Genomic DNA, 14668 nt, shown 5'->3' with positions numbered 1-14668 from the left:
AGAAGAGTCAAGATGACTTGTAGATTTTTGACCTACGAAACTGGTGAATGCAGGCACCACAAACTGGCCCGTAGCAGCCTGCGGGGAGCCACACCAAACTACCAACAGCCCCTAGCACCGCAAGTTCTTCCTAGTCTCAGCTCCCCGCCTGGGTTTCCTCCACAGCACCCCCCAGCTCCCCAGCTTAGACAACTCCTGCAAGTATCTTGATGTGTTCTGTAAAGACGTCACCACTGCTCCCAGGCCACTATGTGCTCCCTCTTTCCTTGTGTGAGAAAAACTTATGTAATCTATCCATTTTAATGATTACCACATTTATTACTTAATTTTTTGGTTAAAAGTTTGTTTCTTTATTAAACTTTAACATGAAGAGGGAGGACATATTTTATGATTCACATATTCTCAGGATATAGTTTTTACTGGATTCCAGTTTGACTGGAATATAGCCACACCTATTCCTTTATCAAACTTCAGTTCTCAAACATCTCCCATCTCGACATTTCAGTTCTCGACCAAGTAGTTCATGGGAAAATGTCTTGGTTGTTGAATAAAACTTCGGTTCTCAACCCAATAACCCTCAGATGACAAAGAAGAGAATGCATGAATATGAGTCGGTTTACTGCTACACCTCAAGTTGTTAATATCTCAAGAAATTGTCCTGTGAATGTTTTCATGGTTTTTTTTTTTTTTGCTTTTGTTGCTGTTTATTATTATTAAATACTAGAGGCCTGGTGCATTAATTCATGCACAGGTGGAGTCCCTTAGCCTGGCCAACGATAGGGGCCAATTGGGGCAGTCTCAACCAGTCCCAATCGGGGCGATCAGGGCCGGCTGCCTGAGGGGGAAGGACCTGGGAAGACTGGCCGACCGAGGAAGGTTGGCTATGGGAGCGCACTGACAACCAGGGGGCAGCTCCTGTGTTGAGCATCTGCCTCCTGGTGGTCAGTGTACATCATAGCGACTGGTCGAGCAGTTGAGTAGTCAACAGGTCATACCGGTCACTTAGGCTTTTATATATATAGACAGTAAATCACCATGGTAAGTTATAGGAGCAAAGTAAAAAAGTAAAGTTGTGAGAACAATAGAGTTTTAAAAAGAAATAATTGCTAAGTATGATAGAAGTGTCCATGTGTCTGATCTGGCTACTGAGTATGGCAAGGTAAAATCTATGATTAACACAATTTTAAAACATAAAGAGGCCACCAAGAGTCCTGATTTTGCTAAGTGTGTGAAAGTGCTCATAAAACAACGATTACAGGCAATTTGAGGCATAAAAATTATTGTTGATTTGTATAAATGAAAAGCAGTTAGGCAGTGATAGCATTTCGAAGGCAATGATACGTGAAAAAGCAAAGATGCTGCACACGAACCTCCTGAAAGACCCCCCTGAAACGAGTGCTGGAAGTGATTGGTTTAAGGCCAGTAGGGAGTGGTTCAATAAATTTAAGAAAAGAGGTGGCATTTTTAAGAAAAGTGTAGTGAGGCGTGGGGAGGCTGCCAGCTCAAACAAAGTATCTGCTGATAAATTTGTGACAGAATTTCAAGAATACATAGAGGCCAAGGGATTTGTTCCCCAACAAGTGTTCAATTGTGATGAGACAGGCCTCTTCTGGAAGACAACACCAAAGAAGGCCTACATCACACAGGAGGAGAAGTCACTGCCAGGACATAAGCCAATGAAGGACTGGCTGACATCACTGCTGTGTGGGAATGCAAGTGGGGGCTTCAAAAGGAAGCTTCTACTCATTTACCATTCTGAACACCCGTGAGTTTTCAAGAAAAACTGATGTCATGAAAAACAAGTGGAATGTGATGTGGAGAGCTAACAGCAGAGCCTGGGTAAACAGTGAGTGGATCCATGAATTGTTTGCCCCAGGTGTGAAGAAATACCTCTGGGGAAAACAACTGCCATTCCAGGCACTTCTCATAATGGACAATGCTCTCACCCTTTTCCAAGGCGTGGAGGCCAAAGTGGTGGAAGAGGACAGCTTCCTCACTGTTCTACTGGAACAAGGGGACAAAAGAGAGAAAGAACCCAGAGGAACAGCTACCTGGCGTCTTTATGAAAGGGGACTTCCCTTCCAAACAATAACATCCCTCCATCCTTCCTCTCTACATTCAGTCATCAACAGCTCTCAGCATTAAAGGTAAGTTCTAGTGTGTATGTCAATTTTCATTTTTTACTATACATTTCATTACCTTTTTGTTAAATTTTCATTTATATTTCACACTAGAGTCCCAGTGCACGAAATTCATGCACAGGGAAAGAGGGGGAGTGTCCCTAAGCCCAGCCTGCACCCTCTTCAATCTGGGACCCCTTGAGGGATGTCCGACTGCCCGTTTAGACCAAATGGGCAGTCGGACATCCCTCTCACAATCCAGGACTGGACTGCTGGCTCCCAACTGCTAGCCTGCCTGCCTTCCTGATTGCCCCTAACCACTTCTGCCTGCCAGCCTGATCACCCCCTAACCACTCCCCTGCCAGCCTGATTGATGCCTAACTGCTCCCCTGCTAGCCGATTGCCCCTAACTGCCCTCCCCTGCAGGCCTGGTCCCCCCCCCAACTGCTTTCCCCTGCAGTCCTGGGTCCCACTCAATTGCCCTTCCCTTTAGGCCTGGTTGCCCCAACTTCCCTCCTCTGCCAGCCTGGTCACCTCTAACTGCACTCCCTTGCAGGATTGATCGCCTCCAATTGCCCTCCCTTGCAGGCCTGGTCCCTCCCAACTGTCCTCCTCTGCTTGCCTGATCTCCCACAACTGCTCTACCTTGCAGGTCCCTCCTATCTGCCCTCCCCTGCTGGGCATCTTGTGGTGGCCATTTTGTATCCACATGGGGGAAGCCATCTTATGTGTTGGAGCGATGGTCAATTTGCATATTACTCTTTTATTAGATAGGATAGAGGCCTGGTGCACAGGTTGGGGTCAGCTGGGGAAGCCCAAGCCTCCTGCTCCCTCCAGGGCCACTGCCATCTTGGTTGGGTTAATTTGCATACTCACTCCTGATTGGTTGGTGGGTGTGGCTTATTGTGTAGCAGAGGTACAATCCAACTTGCATGTTACTCTTTTATTAGATAGGATCCTTTTGTTTTTAAAGTGTTTTTTTTTTATAGATCTATGGTTGGCAAACTGCGGCTCACGAGCCACATGCAGCTCTTTGGGCCCTTGAGTGTGGCTCTTCCACAAAATACCACGGCCTGGGAGAGTCTATTTTGAAGAAGTGGCATTAGAAGAAGTTTAAGTTTAAAAAATTTGGCTCTCAAAGGAAATTTCAATCATTGTATGTTGATATTTGGCTCTGTTGACTAATGAGTTTGCCAACCACTGTTATAGATTAAACGGTGCATTAGACATGTACTATATATAAGAAAGGCTAAAGCAGGAAATCATAACGATCTGAAGTGAATAAATTCAATTTACATTATTTCTAATGGGAAAAAATGATTCCATTTTCAAATAAATAGCTTCTCGAATACCTTTCAGGACGATTTAAGTTGGGGAACTGAAGTTTCACTGTCTGTCTATAGGTGACAGATAAAGAAAGGTGCGATCAAATTTTTTAATCAAATTTTTTACATTTTTTTAAGCACTGTATCTTCATAATAACATGCTAATTTGTGAGAGATGAAGCATTATTATATTATTATAGCTTCCTGACATTGGGTAACTCTCCCACAGGTTTTATTTTATCAGAATATAATGTGATATAAGATTCACTGATAATTCATATGTTGTATCTAGCCCCTACTAATCTGTAAGCTCTTTTAGGGAGGCACATTTCACACCCACTGGTGTCCCCACAACCAACAGCTTGACAGCAGGCACACAGTTAACATTTGGTGAACATCTGTGAGCAGACATACTAGTACAGAGCAGAGGAATTTTAGAAAAGAAATTCATGAGCTGGACAACTGAGTAATAGACAGAAAATAGGAAAAAGGGGGAATCCAACTTATAAAGTATGGAGGCCTTGGAGCAAGAGGAAAAAAGGGGAAAGCAATTAAAAATCTCCATGTAACTAAAAACATTCCAAATTCCAACACTACACAACTTCTGCCAGTCAGCCAGTGCTTTATGATCAACAGCAACATTATTCTATTTAGGTTGTAAACAGAATCAGGCTTTATAAACATGAAAGTCGTTGTGCTCTAGTCCAAATGTACTCTGAAATAAAATTAGGACACAGAGCTCGCAATCCTAATTTTACAGGGGATTTAAACAATTACACAGATACAGGTGCACAAAGGAAACCTCAGAATGTCCCTCCTCCTGCTGCCCGTAGGCCTACAATAATCCATTCCCTTCCGAGAAGCCAGAAGTCAGCCTGGATTCTTTTTCCTCCTCATACATCAAATTAATCACAAAGACTTTCTCAAATCTATCCAATTCTATGCATACCAACAACCCGAATACTGCCACAGCGTCTCCCTAGCTCTGGGCATATTATCCCCAAATCTATCCTCTACATTGTCAGTAGAACAATCCAACCAAAAGGTAAATCTGATCATCTAACTCCCACTTTACACACTTCAGTGTTCTAATAACCACAACAGTAATTTTATTTTTAATATATTTTTATTGTTTATAGTATTACAGGCATCTCCCATTTCCCCCCTCCCCTTTGCCCCTTTCCTCCCAACCCCTACCCACCCTCACAGATCTTCACTACACTAACTGCCCATGTCCATGAGCTATGCATATAAGCATGTAAGTTCTTTGCTTTTTCTTCTTGTCCCTCCAACCCCACATTGAGGTATGTCAGCCTGTTCCATGCCTCCATGCTTTGAGTCTTATTTTGTTGGTCAATTCATTTTGTTCATTAGATTCCATAAATAAGTCTACTAAGTGTGGTTTCAAAAGATGACTCTAAGGCACATGTGTCAAACACAAGGCCCGCGGGCCAAATCCAGCCCGCCAGGCCTTGCAATGTGGCCCGCACCGCGCTGTCATCACTGCACTCCGCTGTCAGTTTATGACATTGTCAGTTTATGACTGTTCAGTAAACCATTCGGCCCGCGATTTAGGCTGGATTTTAGATTTTGGCCCCTTCTCTGATTGAGTTCGACACCCCTACAAGGCATACACTGCTACCTCCATTCAATCATCACTTTTATTTATTTTATCACGTGCAGAGCTTCCTTACTGAACTTCACAACTATGGATTTCACAGCTTAAGAATCAGCTTGAAAAGCACTGATGGAATCAAGTCCAAACTCCTTCTGATAGCAACAGGACCTTCCGATTGGTTCCTGCTTCCTCTCCAGCTCCAGCTCTCTCTCTCCATGGCCTGTTTCCAAAACATGAATTATTTCCCACCCAGAATGTTATTTTTAATTCCCTACCTTTGACAATCCCCTTCAGGAAAACTTCCTACAGGTAGAATGAGCTGTTTTGTTTTCTGGGCACTCATCATTCTCTGTGCACCTTTCTATTATTGCAATTAACATACTGAATTAAAATTATCTGTTTAAATATCTGACTTCCCTAGTAAATTATGAGTTTATCCCCAAAACCCAGAAAAATGCCTCAAACTTGGTGGTCAGTCAATAAATATTTGATAAGTGATGAGACAAACAGAACTAAAAGGATCATTTTTGTACACTGAATATCCTTTCAGTAAAGCAAACTGCTAAATATACTAGTAAACCTAAAGATTCCTCACATTATTTTTCAAAATGTATATGCAAATCTAAATTGAATTTCCTAATAACTCACTGTTATAAATATATAAAAGTAAACAGATATGAAGTAAAGTCAATATGATAAAATATGGTCAAAAATAAATGAACACTTATGTTACAGATAAATACAGAACAACAGCATTTAAGTCTTAATATACAAAAGAAGGAAGGGGAAAACTGAAATTTACTGCGAGGGTATTCAACATACTAATGCTTATATTCTACTGTGCTATTACTTTAAGTAAATTATTTCAGAAAAATAAAAACTTGTGGTATGTGTGTCCCCATTTCAGATTTACTTAATGAACCTCAGAGATTTGCCTAAGATCACCAAACTAGTACACAGAACCAGAAGGCAAACCCAGGTCTTGAACTCAAACATCTATGCTTTTTACTAGATGTATGAGCTATTCTGCAACACCTTCTGTCCCCACACTGATCACCAAGGCACACTGAGCCCGCAGTAGGCTCTGCTGCACATTGTCCTCTTCCTCCCTCCATAGTCCATGAATGCTCACCCTATGGTTTCTCACTCACTAGAAAAGCACAACTTTCCAGAGGTCAAAAGTGCTCAGAGCCGCTCTACTCACTACAGCCACAAGCTCTAAGAAGGAAGTGTTTTCTTCCACATTTATTAATATTTTTCCAATATTTCTCTCACAGAAGCATGACCATGAAAAAGTCTGATGCAAAAGCACATGATTACCCATGATTCACAGAAAATCCGTACTTACTGAAGGTAAGACTGCCAGTTCACTTTGTTCGCGCGAACTTCTGCAGCCTTGGCAGCAATAATGTTGGTTGGAACAGCTGCATCCACCGCACCACGGATATCCATCTTCGTCATCTAAATTTTATGCTCTTGGAAGTTTTCCAACAATTTTGCTGTAAGCTAAAACCAGAATAGTAGGTGTTATTATTTTTTAACAACTACTACAATGATTGATAAGAATACCATCATTATCACCTTCATCTCTCCAGGCATTCAACATGTATGTTAAATATCATTAATGTTAATATTATTATACTTCAGATCTTGTCCACCAATTATAAACTGCTCCATAAAATGTTCTCTATAGGAAAGCACTCTAAAGGAAATGTTTTTCTTAATTATTGGCACAATGTAGATTTATAAAGTAACCATTCAAGAAATTGACATCAGAAATCATGCTTAAACAGAATAGGCATACAAAATAGGAAAGTATTTTAATTGTATACAATTGGGATCAACTTTCCTCCTCTGCCAGAAGAAAAATAAGAACCTGCAAAGTATAGCTAGAATCAATTATTTTATTTACATTTCCTAAGCATCATTTTTTGCAATGACACATGAAAACCCTTTAAGTCCTTCCTTAAATTCTCATTCGAATTAAAATAACCATCGTGGGAATGCAATTTCTTAGAAGATAGCGCTTGATTTTTTTTTCAACCAAAGTTCATTATATTTTCAAAACCAACTTTAGGAGAAATTTTTGGAACAAATACCAATTACATCTTAGGTACAGCCAACAATGGGAGTCTAGTCCGACGACAAGAACCTACAATCAAGAGCCTTTTAAGTAATTCTCACACCCAAACGAACAGATAACAAGTTTAAGCGTGATTTTATCACGACACAAAACATTGAGGTTCCTTTTCATAAAACATAATAAGCCCATGCTTATATACAGAGAAGCTAAAGGGGCCCCAATGCCCTCGGTCAGTTTGGAACTTAATCTCCACATCTGAGGGCTGCTGCCTAAACAAGCCAGAGCGAGGTGGCCTGGCTGGGCCCAGGCAGAAACTGGCTCCTTCCGGCCCAACCTGCGGCCCTGGGACCAGGCGGACCCAGGCGGCGGCCCGTCCCGGGGAGGCAGCAGGTGTCTCCGCGCGGTCATCTAAGCCCCCGGCCAGCTCGGACCTCCAGCTGGACAGGGCGGGGGCCCATCCCGGGGAACGCATTCCTTTCCCCCATCCTCCTGCCCTCCTCTGCCCGCCCGTTGGGTTCCCGGCCCCCGCGGGGGAGGCTCTGCAGGTTCCTAAACCACTGCAGGCCCGAAAGGAAAGGGACCCCGGCTCCGGAGGGGGCGGAGGGCCTGGGCTGGGGGACGGCAGCGCGCACCGGGGGGCTTTGGGGAAGCCGCGGGGTCGCCTCCCTTGGGCAGGTGTCCCCGACGAACCAAGCGGAGTGCGGCCTTACTGCGCCCCGAACCCCGGGGGAGCCCACAACGCACCCAGAGGCGGCTGGGAGGGGGCGGCGGTCGGGGATCGGGGCCCCGCCGAGCTAGGGCGCCGGGTCGGAACCTCTGCGGCGGCTCCGGAGGCCTCAGCGGCGGCGGGAGCCTCGGGTGCCGGGGAGGGAAGAGGGGCCACCACCGCGGAGACGTTCAGGGCAGCGCAGGCAGGAGGCAGCAGGCAGCCGGGGTGGCGGCAGTCGAATGACAGGAGTGCCGGTCACGTGAGCAGAGGCATATGACCACCCGGAAGGCGGAAGCCGGGAGGGTTCAAAACAGCAGCCGAGGGGCGGGCGCTTAGGAGGGACTTGCTCCGTTCAGGTTACTGCACTCAAAGGGTCCTAAGACAGGCTACCTCCTGAACCCCCACCGCCAGCCCCGACTGGCTGTCCCGAGGGTGGGCATGGGGGGACCCGAAACCCAGCAGGCCGCTCCGGTGCCAGGGTACCCGCTGGAGCCCGAGAATCAGGCCAAAACTCGTTCATCATATATATATATATATATGATATCTATCTGTCTCTTCCTTTCCCTTCTGCTCTAAAATAATAATAATACATTATTATTATCTATCTATTGATATATATATTTATATATTTATATATTTATATATTTATATATTTATATATATATACATTCCCTTCTGCTCTAAAATAATAATAATAGATATAGATATCATATATGTATATATTCCCTTCTCTTCTAAAATAATAATAATAATAATAATAATAATAATAATAATAAGAGAGAAATGGAAACTCATTGATTGGCTGCCTTCTGCACGCCCCACACCCAGGACCAAGCCTGAAACCCAGGCAGTGCCCTGACCTGGAATCCAACTGTGACCTGGTGGCAAAACTCGTTCATCTTAACCGTCATTCTTTTCAAAAGTTTACTTCAGTGATTTTAAATAGATTGACTTTCATTTGGATTTAACGGGTCAATGGCGCAGGTGTTCTTAACGGGCTATTGTATATGAAACTGATGCTGAGACGTGGGCCATAAAAGTGATCTTGCCCTGGGGTTGCAGGTTTAGCCAACAATGAATGTTCCATGCAATATTTGCAATTACAGTATACTAAAAAAAAAAATTCGTGTTTGCCCTGGCCAGTGTGGCTTAGTTGGCTCTCATGCACCGGGAGGTTGCCAACTTGATGTCCAATTAAAGGCAAGCTCTGGATACCTGGTAGGGGGCATGCAGGAGGCAGCCAATGGATGTTGCGCTCTCACATTGATGTTTTTTTCTCCCTCTCCCTTCTTCTCTCTCTAAAAATCAATAAATTATTCTTTAAAAAATAATGATGATGATGATTGTTTGTCTTCCTTTGTTATATTGTATGAGTTCTTTATATATTTTGAAAAGTAATCCCTTACCTGTTGTAACATTGGCAAATACATTCTCTCATACAGTGCGTTCCCTTTTCATTTTGTTGGCCGTTTCTCCTGCTGAGCAGAAGCTTTTTATTTTAATGTAGCCACATTTGTTTACTTTTTCTTTTGTTTCCCTTGCCCTAGGACCATGGTCGGCAAACTGCGGCTCTTTGGCCCCTTGAGTGTGGCTCTTCCACAAAATATCACGGCCTGGCGAGTCTATTTTGAAGAAGTGGCATTAGAAGAAGTTTAAGTTTTAAAATTTTGTCTCTCAAAAGAAATTTCAATCGTTATACTGTTGATATTTGGCCATGTTGACTAATGAGTTTCTCTGCCACTGCCCTAGGAGATATTTCAGCAAATATATTGGTAAAGAGATGTCTGAGGTTTTGCAACCTATGCTTTCTTTTTGGAGTATTCTAAATCTGAAATATGCCATTGGTATTTAAATAGGGATTGAGTTGAATCTATAGACTGCTTTGGGTAGTATGGACATTTTAATGGTGCTAATTTTTCCAATCCGTGAACAAATTATTTCATTTGTTTGTATTTGCCTCTATTTCTTTTTTCTACTAATATGTCCTGTAGAGAGAGTACCGGTCTTTTATCTCCTTAGTTAAATTTATTATAAGGTATCTTTTTGTTGCTTTTGTTCCAATGATAAATTCGATTTTTAGTTTCTCTTTCTGAGAGTTCATTATTGGTGTATAAAAATGTCATCCATCCATTGTTGGATGTTAATTTTTTATCCTGCTACTTTGCTGAATTTATTTATTAAAACTAGTAGTTTTTTAGTGGAGCCTTTTAGGGTTTTCTATGTACAATATCATGTCATCTGCAAATAATGAGTTTTACTTCATCCTTTCCAATTTTGATGCCTTTTACTTTTCTTCTTGTCTGATCGCTATGGCTACACTTCCAGTACTATGTTGAATAAGAATGGTGAAAATGGACATCCCTGTCTTGTTCTGTTTTTAAGGGAAATGCTTTTGCCCATTGAGTACAAATATGAAGTATAATGTTACAAGCCAAATTTTACCTTAATTATTAGATGACTGGTTACCTCCTAAGAAATTCATTTTAACTAATTCTACATGACAAATAAGAAGAGTGATAATCCTTGGCCTTAAGTTTGGGTCTGAATTTAGGATTCATTTCTAGCCACAAATCTGACTGGTCCTAAAATGATGTTTTAAGAAACCTAAATAGGTTAGGAAAACCATCTGCCCCTCAATTGTATAGCCCAAAATTGCCAAGTACTATTCCTTACCACATACTGCTAGTACAGAATTCTGCCAAGCAACCTATTTCCTTTACCATTATATACTAAGCAATGTATCACTTGAATCATTTCAGTTTTGATTTAGGATTAAATTTTAATTAGGAACACATTGCTACCTGTAGAGGGCAGTCCTAACATACCTACACAATCAAAACAGGAGGCCCTCCCTGAAATAGAATACTACAGCTCTGTGGATAAGCTGCTGATCCATAGAACAGATAATCCTTTTGCTTGAATTTGTGTCACCTCCCAGGGCAGTCCCAGGGAACTGAGAGAGAGCTCAGCATTAGCCAAATGAAGAGAAATAGAGGGGACCTTGACTAGTGTTAAAATCAGGCTCCAGGACTCATTTGGAGCCTTTATTGTAAAACCATGACCAGGCTTTCCCAAGATAACCAAGAATGCCTCCAGAACCATTTCTGCAGGCCATCCATGTGGAAGCCATTTCTGCCCCTGGAGAGGGCTGAGGCATATAATGCAAACATTCACCGAACCACCGAAAAAGAAGGGGCCACCAAGATTGTGTATGATATCAAGGTAAGACAATCTCCTCAATCCATGATCGTTTCTTGACAAGGAAAGAGTTTATCGATAAGGAATATTAAAACCTAAGCAAGTTTCAGGGCCACTGCTCACTTTATCTTACTGATGTTATATCAAACTTGTTTTCAAATTTTTCAAGAGAAACCCTAAGAACCTGGATGATAATTACCTGATCTGTGCAATTTTCTCCAACCTAAACAGCTTTCCTTTAGCAAAACAAATGACTCTTTATGTTTTGTTTGTTTGTTTCCGGAGATAATGTTTTTAAAAAGCAGAAAACTTTAACAAAATTTTATGTCTATTGCTATTAACCATTGAATATTTTTCTCTGATATAAAGGTTATATCTCATAGAGTAATAAAAGAAAAATTATAGATTGCTTTCTACAAAAATTGCTAGAGAAAAATATTAATATACTAAAGAAGGAACAAAAGGCCCTAGCTGGTTTAGCTCTGCAGATAGAATGTTGGCCTGTGGATTGAAGGGTCCCCGGTTCGATTCAGACCAAGGGCACATGCCTGGGTTACTGGCTCCATCCCCAGTGGGGGGCATGCAGTAGACAGCCAGTCAATGATTCTCTCTCATCACTGATATCTCTCTCTCCTTCTCCCTTCCTCTCTGAAATCAATTTAAAAGTAATAAATAATAAATAATAAAATAAGGTATATGTTTTTTTAAAAAAAAAAACATTAAGAAGCAAAGGGGTATTTTTCTTAAAATCATAGTTTCAAAAAAGAATTCCCTAAGAATGAATTCCTACCACTAGATAACATTATTTCCCCCAAAAGAGACAATTTTCCTGCTTAGTGTGGTGTGTATTTTTGCACAGAGTACAGATTAAGTCTGTAAATCCTCTTAACTATTAATAGAATTATCTCTTAAAAGGTTATTTGGTGTGGTGGGAGATGGGCATGTGTTAATGTCTAAAAAATAATGAACAGAGATCAGAATTAAGTGCTGCAAAATCATACTTCAGCAAACATGTCCAAATTACTGTAACACTAAAAAATGCATTTGTCCCTGTATTGTGGCTCATATCCTAATAAGAATCACTTATTTGCAAAGTCTTTGCTTAATTCTCTGGATCTGCCTTTTTCCCTCCATCTTATTTTAATTTTCATAAGAAGAATAAAAGTCTTTTATAATCATTAGGACGATTTTTCTCTAGAACTATACTGACCTGTGCTTTTGAGCTTTCAGACATATGTGAACAAATTACACATGAATATCCACACACCCCTATTGTCACCTAAGCACAAGGTCCTCAGGAAACTAGAATGAAATGGGCTATCCTGGCCAGAAGTCCTTAAGGTAGAATTTGAAGGCTACTCTGAAGAAACAGACAGTAACAGATACATATGTTCAGTATGTGCATGTATACATATAAAATATGTGCACACACATATAATTTCAAACTTCTGTCTTGAGGGATATGCTCAACTGAATCATAGGCAAATGGATTGGGAAAGTATTTAGGAAACTGAGTATATATGTTTGTAGCAGCACAATTTACAATAGCTAAGATTTAGAAACAACCTACGGTAAGTGTTTAAAAAAACTGTGGTACATCTACAAAATGGAATACTATGCCGCTATAAAAAATAAAAAAAAGGAACTTTTACCATTTGCAGCTACATGGATGGAACTGGAGAGCATTATGCTAAGTGAAATACTAGTAAGCTAGTCGGAGAAAGATAAATATCACATGACCTCACTCATATGTGGGATATAATGATCAAGATAATTTGATGAACAAAAATAGATCCAGAGACAAATGGCAGAGGAGGTGGACTTATATGCATGCATATTAGCATAACCAAGTGGGAGCTTGCCCGGGGTGGGAATAGCTGGGGAGGAGGGCAGTCCATGGGGCGGGGGGAAGGAAACATATGTAAAACTGTAGACAATAAAGAAAAGAAAAGAAAAAAAGAACCAGCAGTACTCCTTCCCACAGCATCCTGGAACCAACCCTACTGCTGGCACTGGGCAATTTGAGCTGCCATCCTGACCTCATTAACCCAAGTAAACAGCTTCCAACCTGTACACCGCAGGTGGGAGCAGTCAGGAGTGATCCAGTTGGGATGCTACTGGCCTCTCCACTCCATTTTGCCTTTAAAAAATCTTATATGTTGCATCTGAACTCAGATGCAATATATAAATGAGCATATCCCTCTTCTAGTAAATTTAAGCTTGACAGAGCTCTGTTAATTTTGATTCTATTAATATCATTGACTATCTGCATAATCTTGGCCTAGGTTTTGAGAAAGAAAAATATGCTCCTCCTTTTCTACAGAAAGACAAACATAATGACATTCCCATCGCATCCTATTATCAAATTATTGGCATGACTCATGTCAATAATACAGGATATCTATCATCAAAATTACATCCTTTAATTCAGTAGGGCAGTAAAAAATCAGGGATGAAATGTCAATATGGAGAAAGACCTAATGAAAGAGTAAAAGAGGTGAAATTTGAAGTAAACTTGATATAATGTCTAGGAAAATAGAGAATTAGACAGGGAGAATATGGCTAACATGCATTGAGATGTCCAGGCCCCGGTGATAAAACCCTCCAAAAACCCTTCACCATTAAACCAAAACAGTTCACAAACTTAAATGTACAACTTTATGTGAAACCATAAAACTTTTGGGGGGAAAATGATAGAAAATCTTTGTGACCTAAGGCTGAGCAGTTTTAGACATCAAAAGCAAAATCCATAACGGAAAAAAATGGATTAATGAAAAACAAAATTTTGCTCTGCCAATGACCTTATCTAAGAGGATGGAAAGATAAGATATAGACTGCAAGATAATGTTGACAAACCCCATATCTGACAAAGAACTTGTATCCAGAATACAAAAAGACCTCTCAAAACTCAAGAGTTAAAAAAGCAAACAACAACCTAACTAAGAATATGGGCAAAATACATGAACAGACATTTCCTCTAAGAGCATATAGAGATTGTAAATAAACACATGAAAGAATAATTAACATCATTAGCCACTAGAAAAACGAAAATTAAAACAACAGTGAAATATCAATACGTATCTATCATTAGGGCAAAAATGAAAAATAGTGACAAAGCAAATGCTGGCACTAGGAAACCAAAAATGTCACGTGACTCACTTTATTGCCTGTAAACATAACTTAGAGATAAATCCACACAACTTCTCTGTTCATTTCCTTTTTAGCAAAGTTCTATGGGTGGGCTCCACAGCAACTAAAAGTTTAGAGTCACCAGACACGCCCCCACCTTAGGGGACACAGGTGAACTGTGAAGCTTTTGTATGACTTTATCTGCTCTCTTGAGTCAGGCCAGAGTGATCATCTGATAACCCAGACACACTGGGACATGAATATTTTTACCTTTAAGTCATCAGTAAAAGTTGCTAGAGGTTATCAAAAAATAGTTGAGCAAACTATTAGGTCTAGTAACAATTAATGTCGTTTTCTAATACTTTTTTTTAAATCGAATTTATTTAAACAATACAACAAAATTTAATCAACAATATATTGTAGTTGCCATTGTTTTCTACTACTTGTGCCCAACGCTCAGGAAGCATTTTAATCCCTCTGTTGTAA

The 14668-nt window shown here is 40.8% G+C and overlaps 2 protein-coding genes across 5 annotated transcripts in view; one reads left to right on the top strand and one right to left on the bottom strand.

Annotated features, from left to right (window-relative positions):
• ATP6V1H (ATPase H+ transporting V1 subunit H) overlaps positions 1–8115 on the bottom strand; it is a 60221-nt gene extending 52106 nt beyond the window's left edge. For 2 of the 4 annotated variants that reach the window (XM_084864911.1, XM_084864914.1), the window contains exons 1-2: positions 7891–8115; positions 6412–6569 (exon numbers count right to left, since the gene is read on the bottom strand). In XM_084864911.1, coding sequence (XP_084721037.1) covers positions 6412–6524 — 113 coding nt within the window. In that variant the 5' untranslated portion in view covers positions 6525–6569; positions 7891–8115. Of the gene's footprint in view, positions 1–6411; positions 6570–7778; positions 7847–7890 lie in introns of those variants that run through there. The other 2 variants (XM_084864913.1, XM_084864912.1) reach the window with 2 other exon arrangements.
• A 2797-nt stretch (positions 8116–10912) lies between these two features.
• The window catches only part of RGS20 (regulator of G protein signaling 20), a gene marked incomplete at its 5' end in the record, with an annotated part of 44757 nt that continues 41001 nt past the window's right edge, over positions 10913–14668 (top strand). Inside the window, one exon of the mRNA XM_084864916.1 lies at positions 10913–11077. Within this exon, the coding sequence (XP_084721042.1) occupies positions 10913–11077 (165 nt within the window). The remainder of the gene's footprint in view (positions 11078–14668) is intronic.

The sequence above is a fragment of the Pipistrellus hanaki genome, assembly GCF_964339955.1.
Source record: "Pipistrellus hanaki genome assembly, chromosome: 17".
Taxonomy (NCBI): domain Eukaryota; kingdom Metazoa; phylum Chordata; class Mammalia; order Chiroptera; family Vespertilionidae; genus Pipistrellus; species Pipistrellus hanaki.
This window is presented reverse-complemented; position numbering and strand designations above follow the sequence as displayed.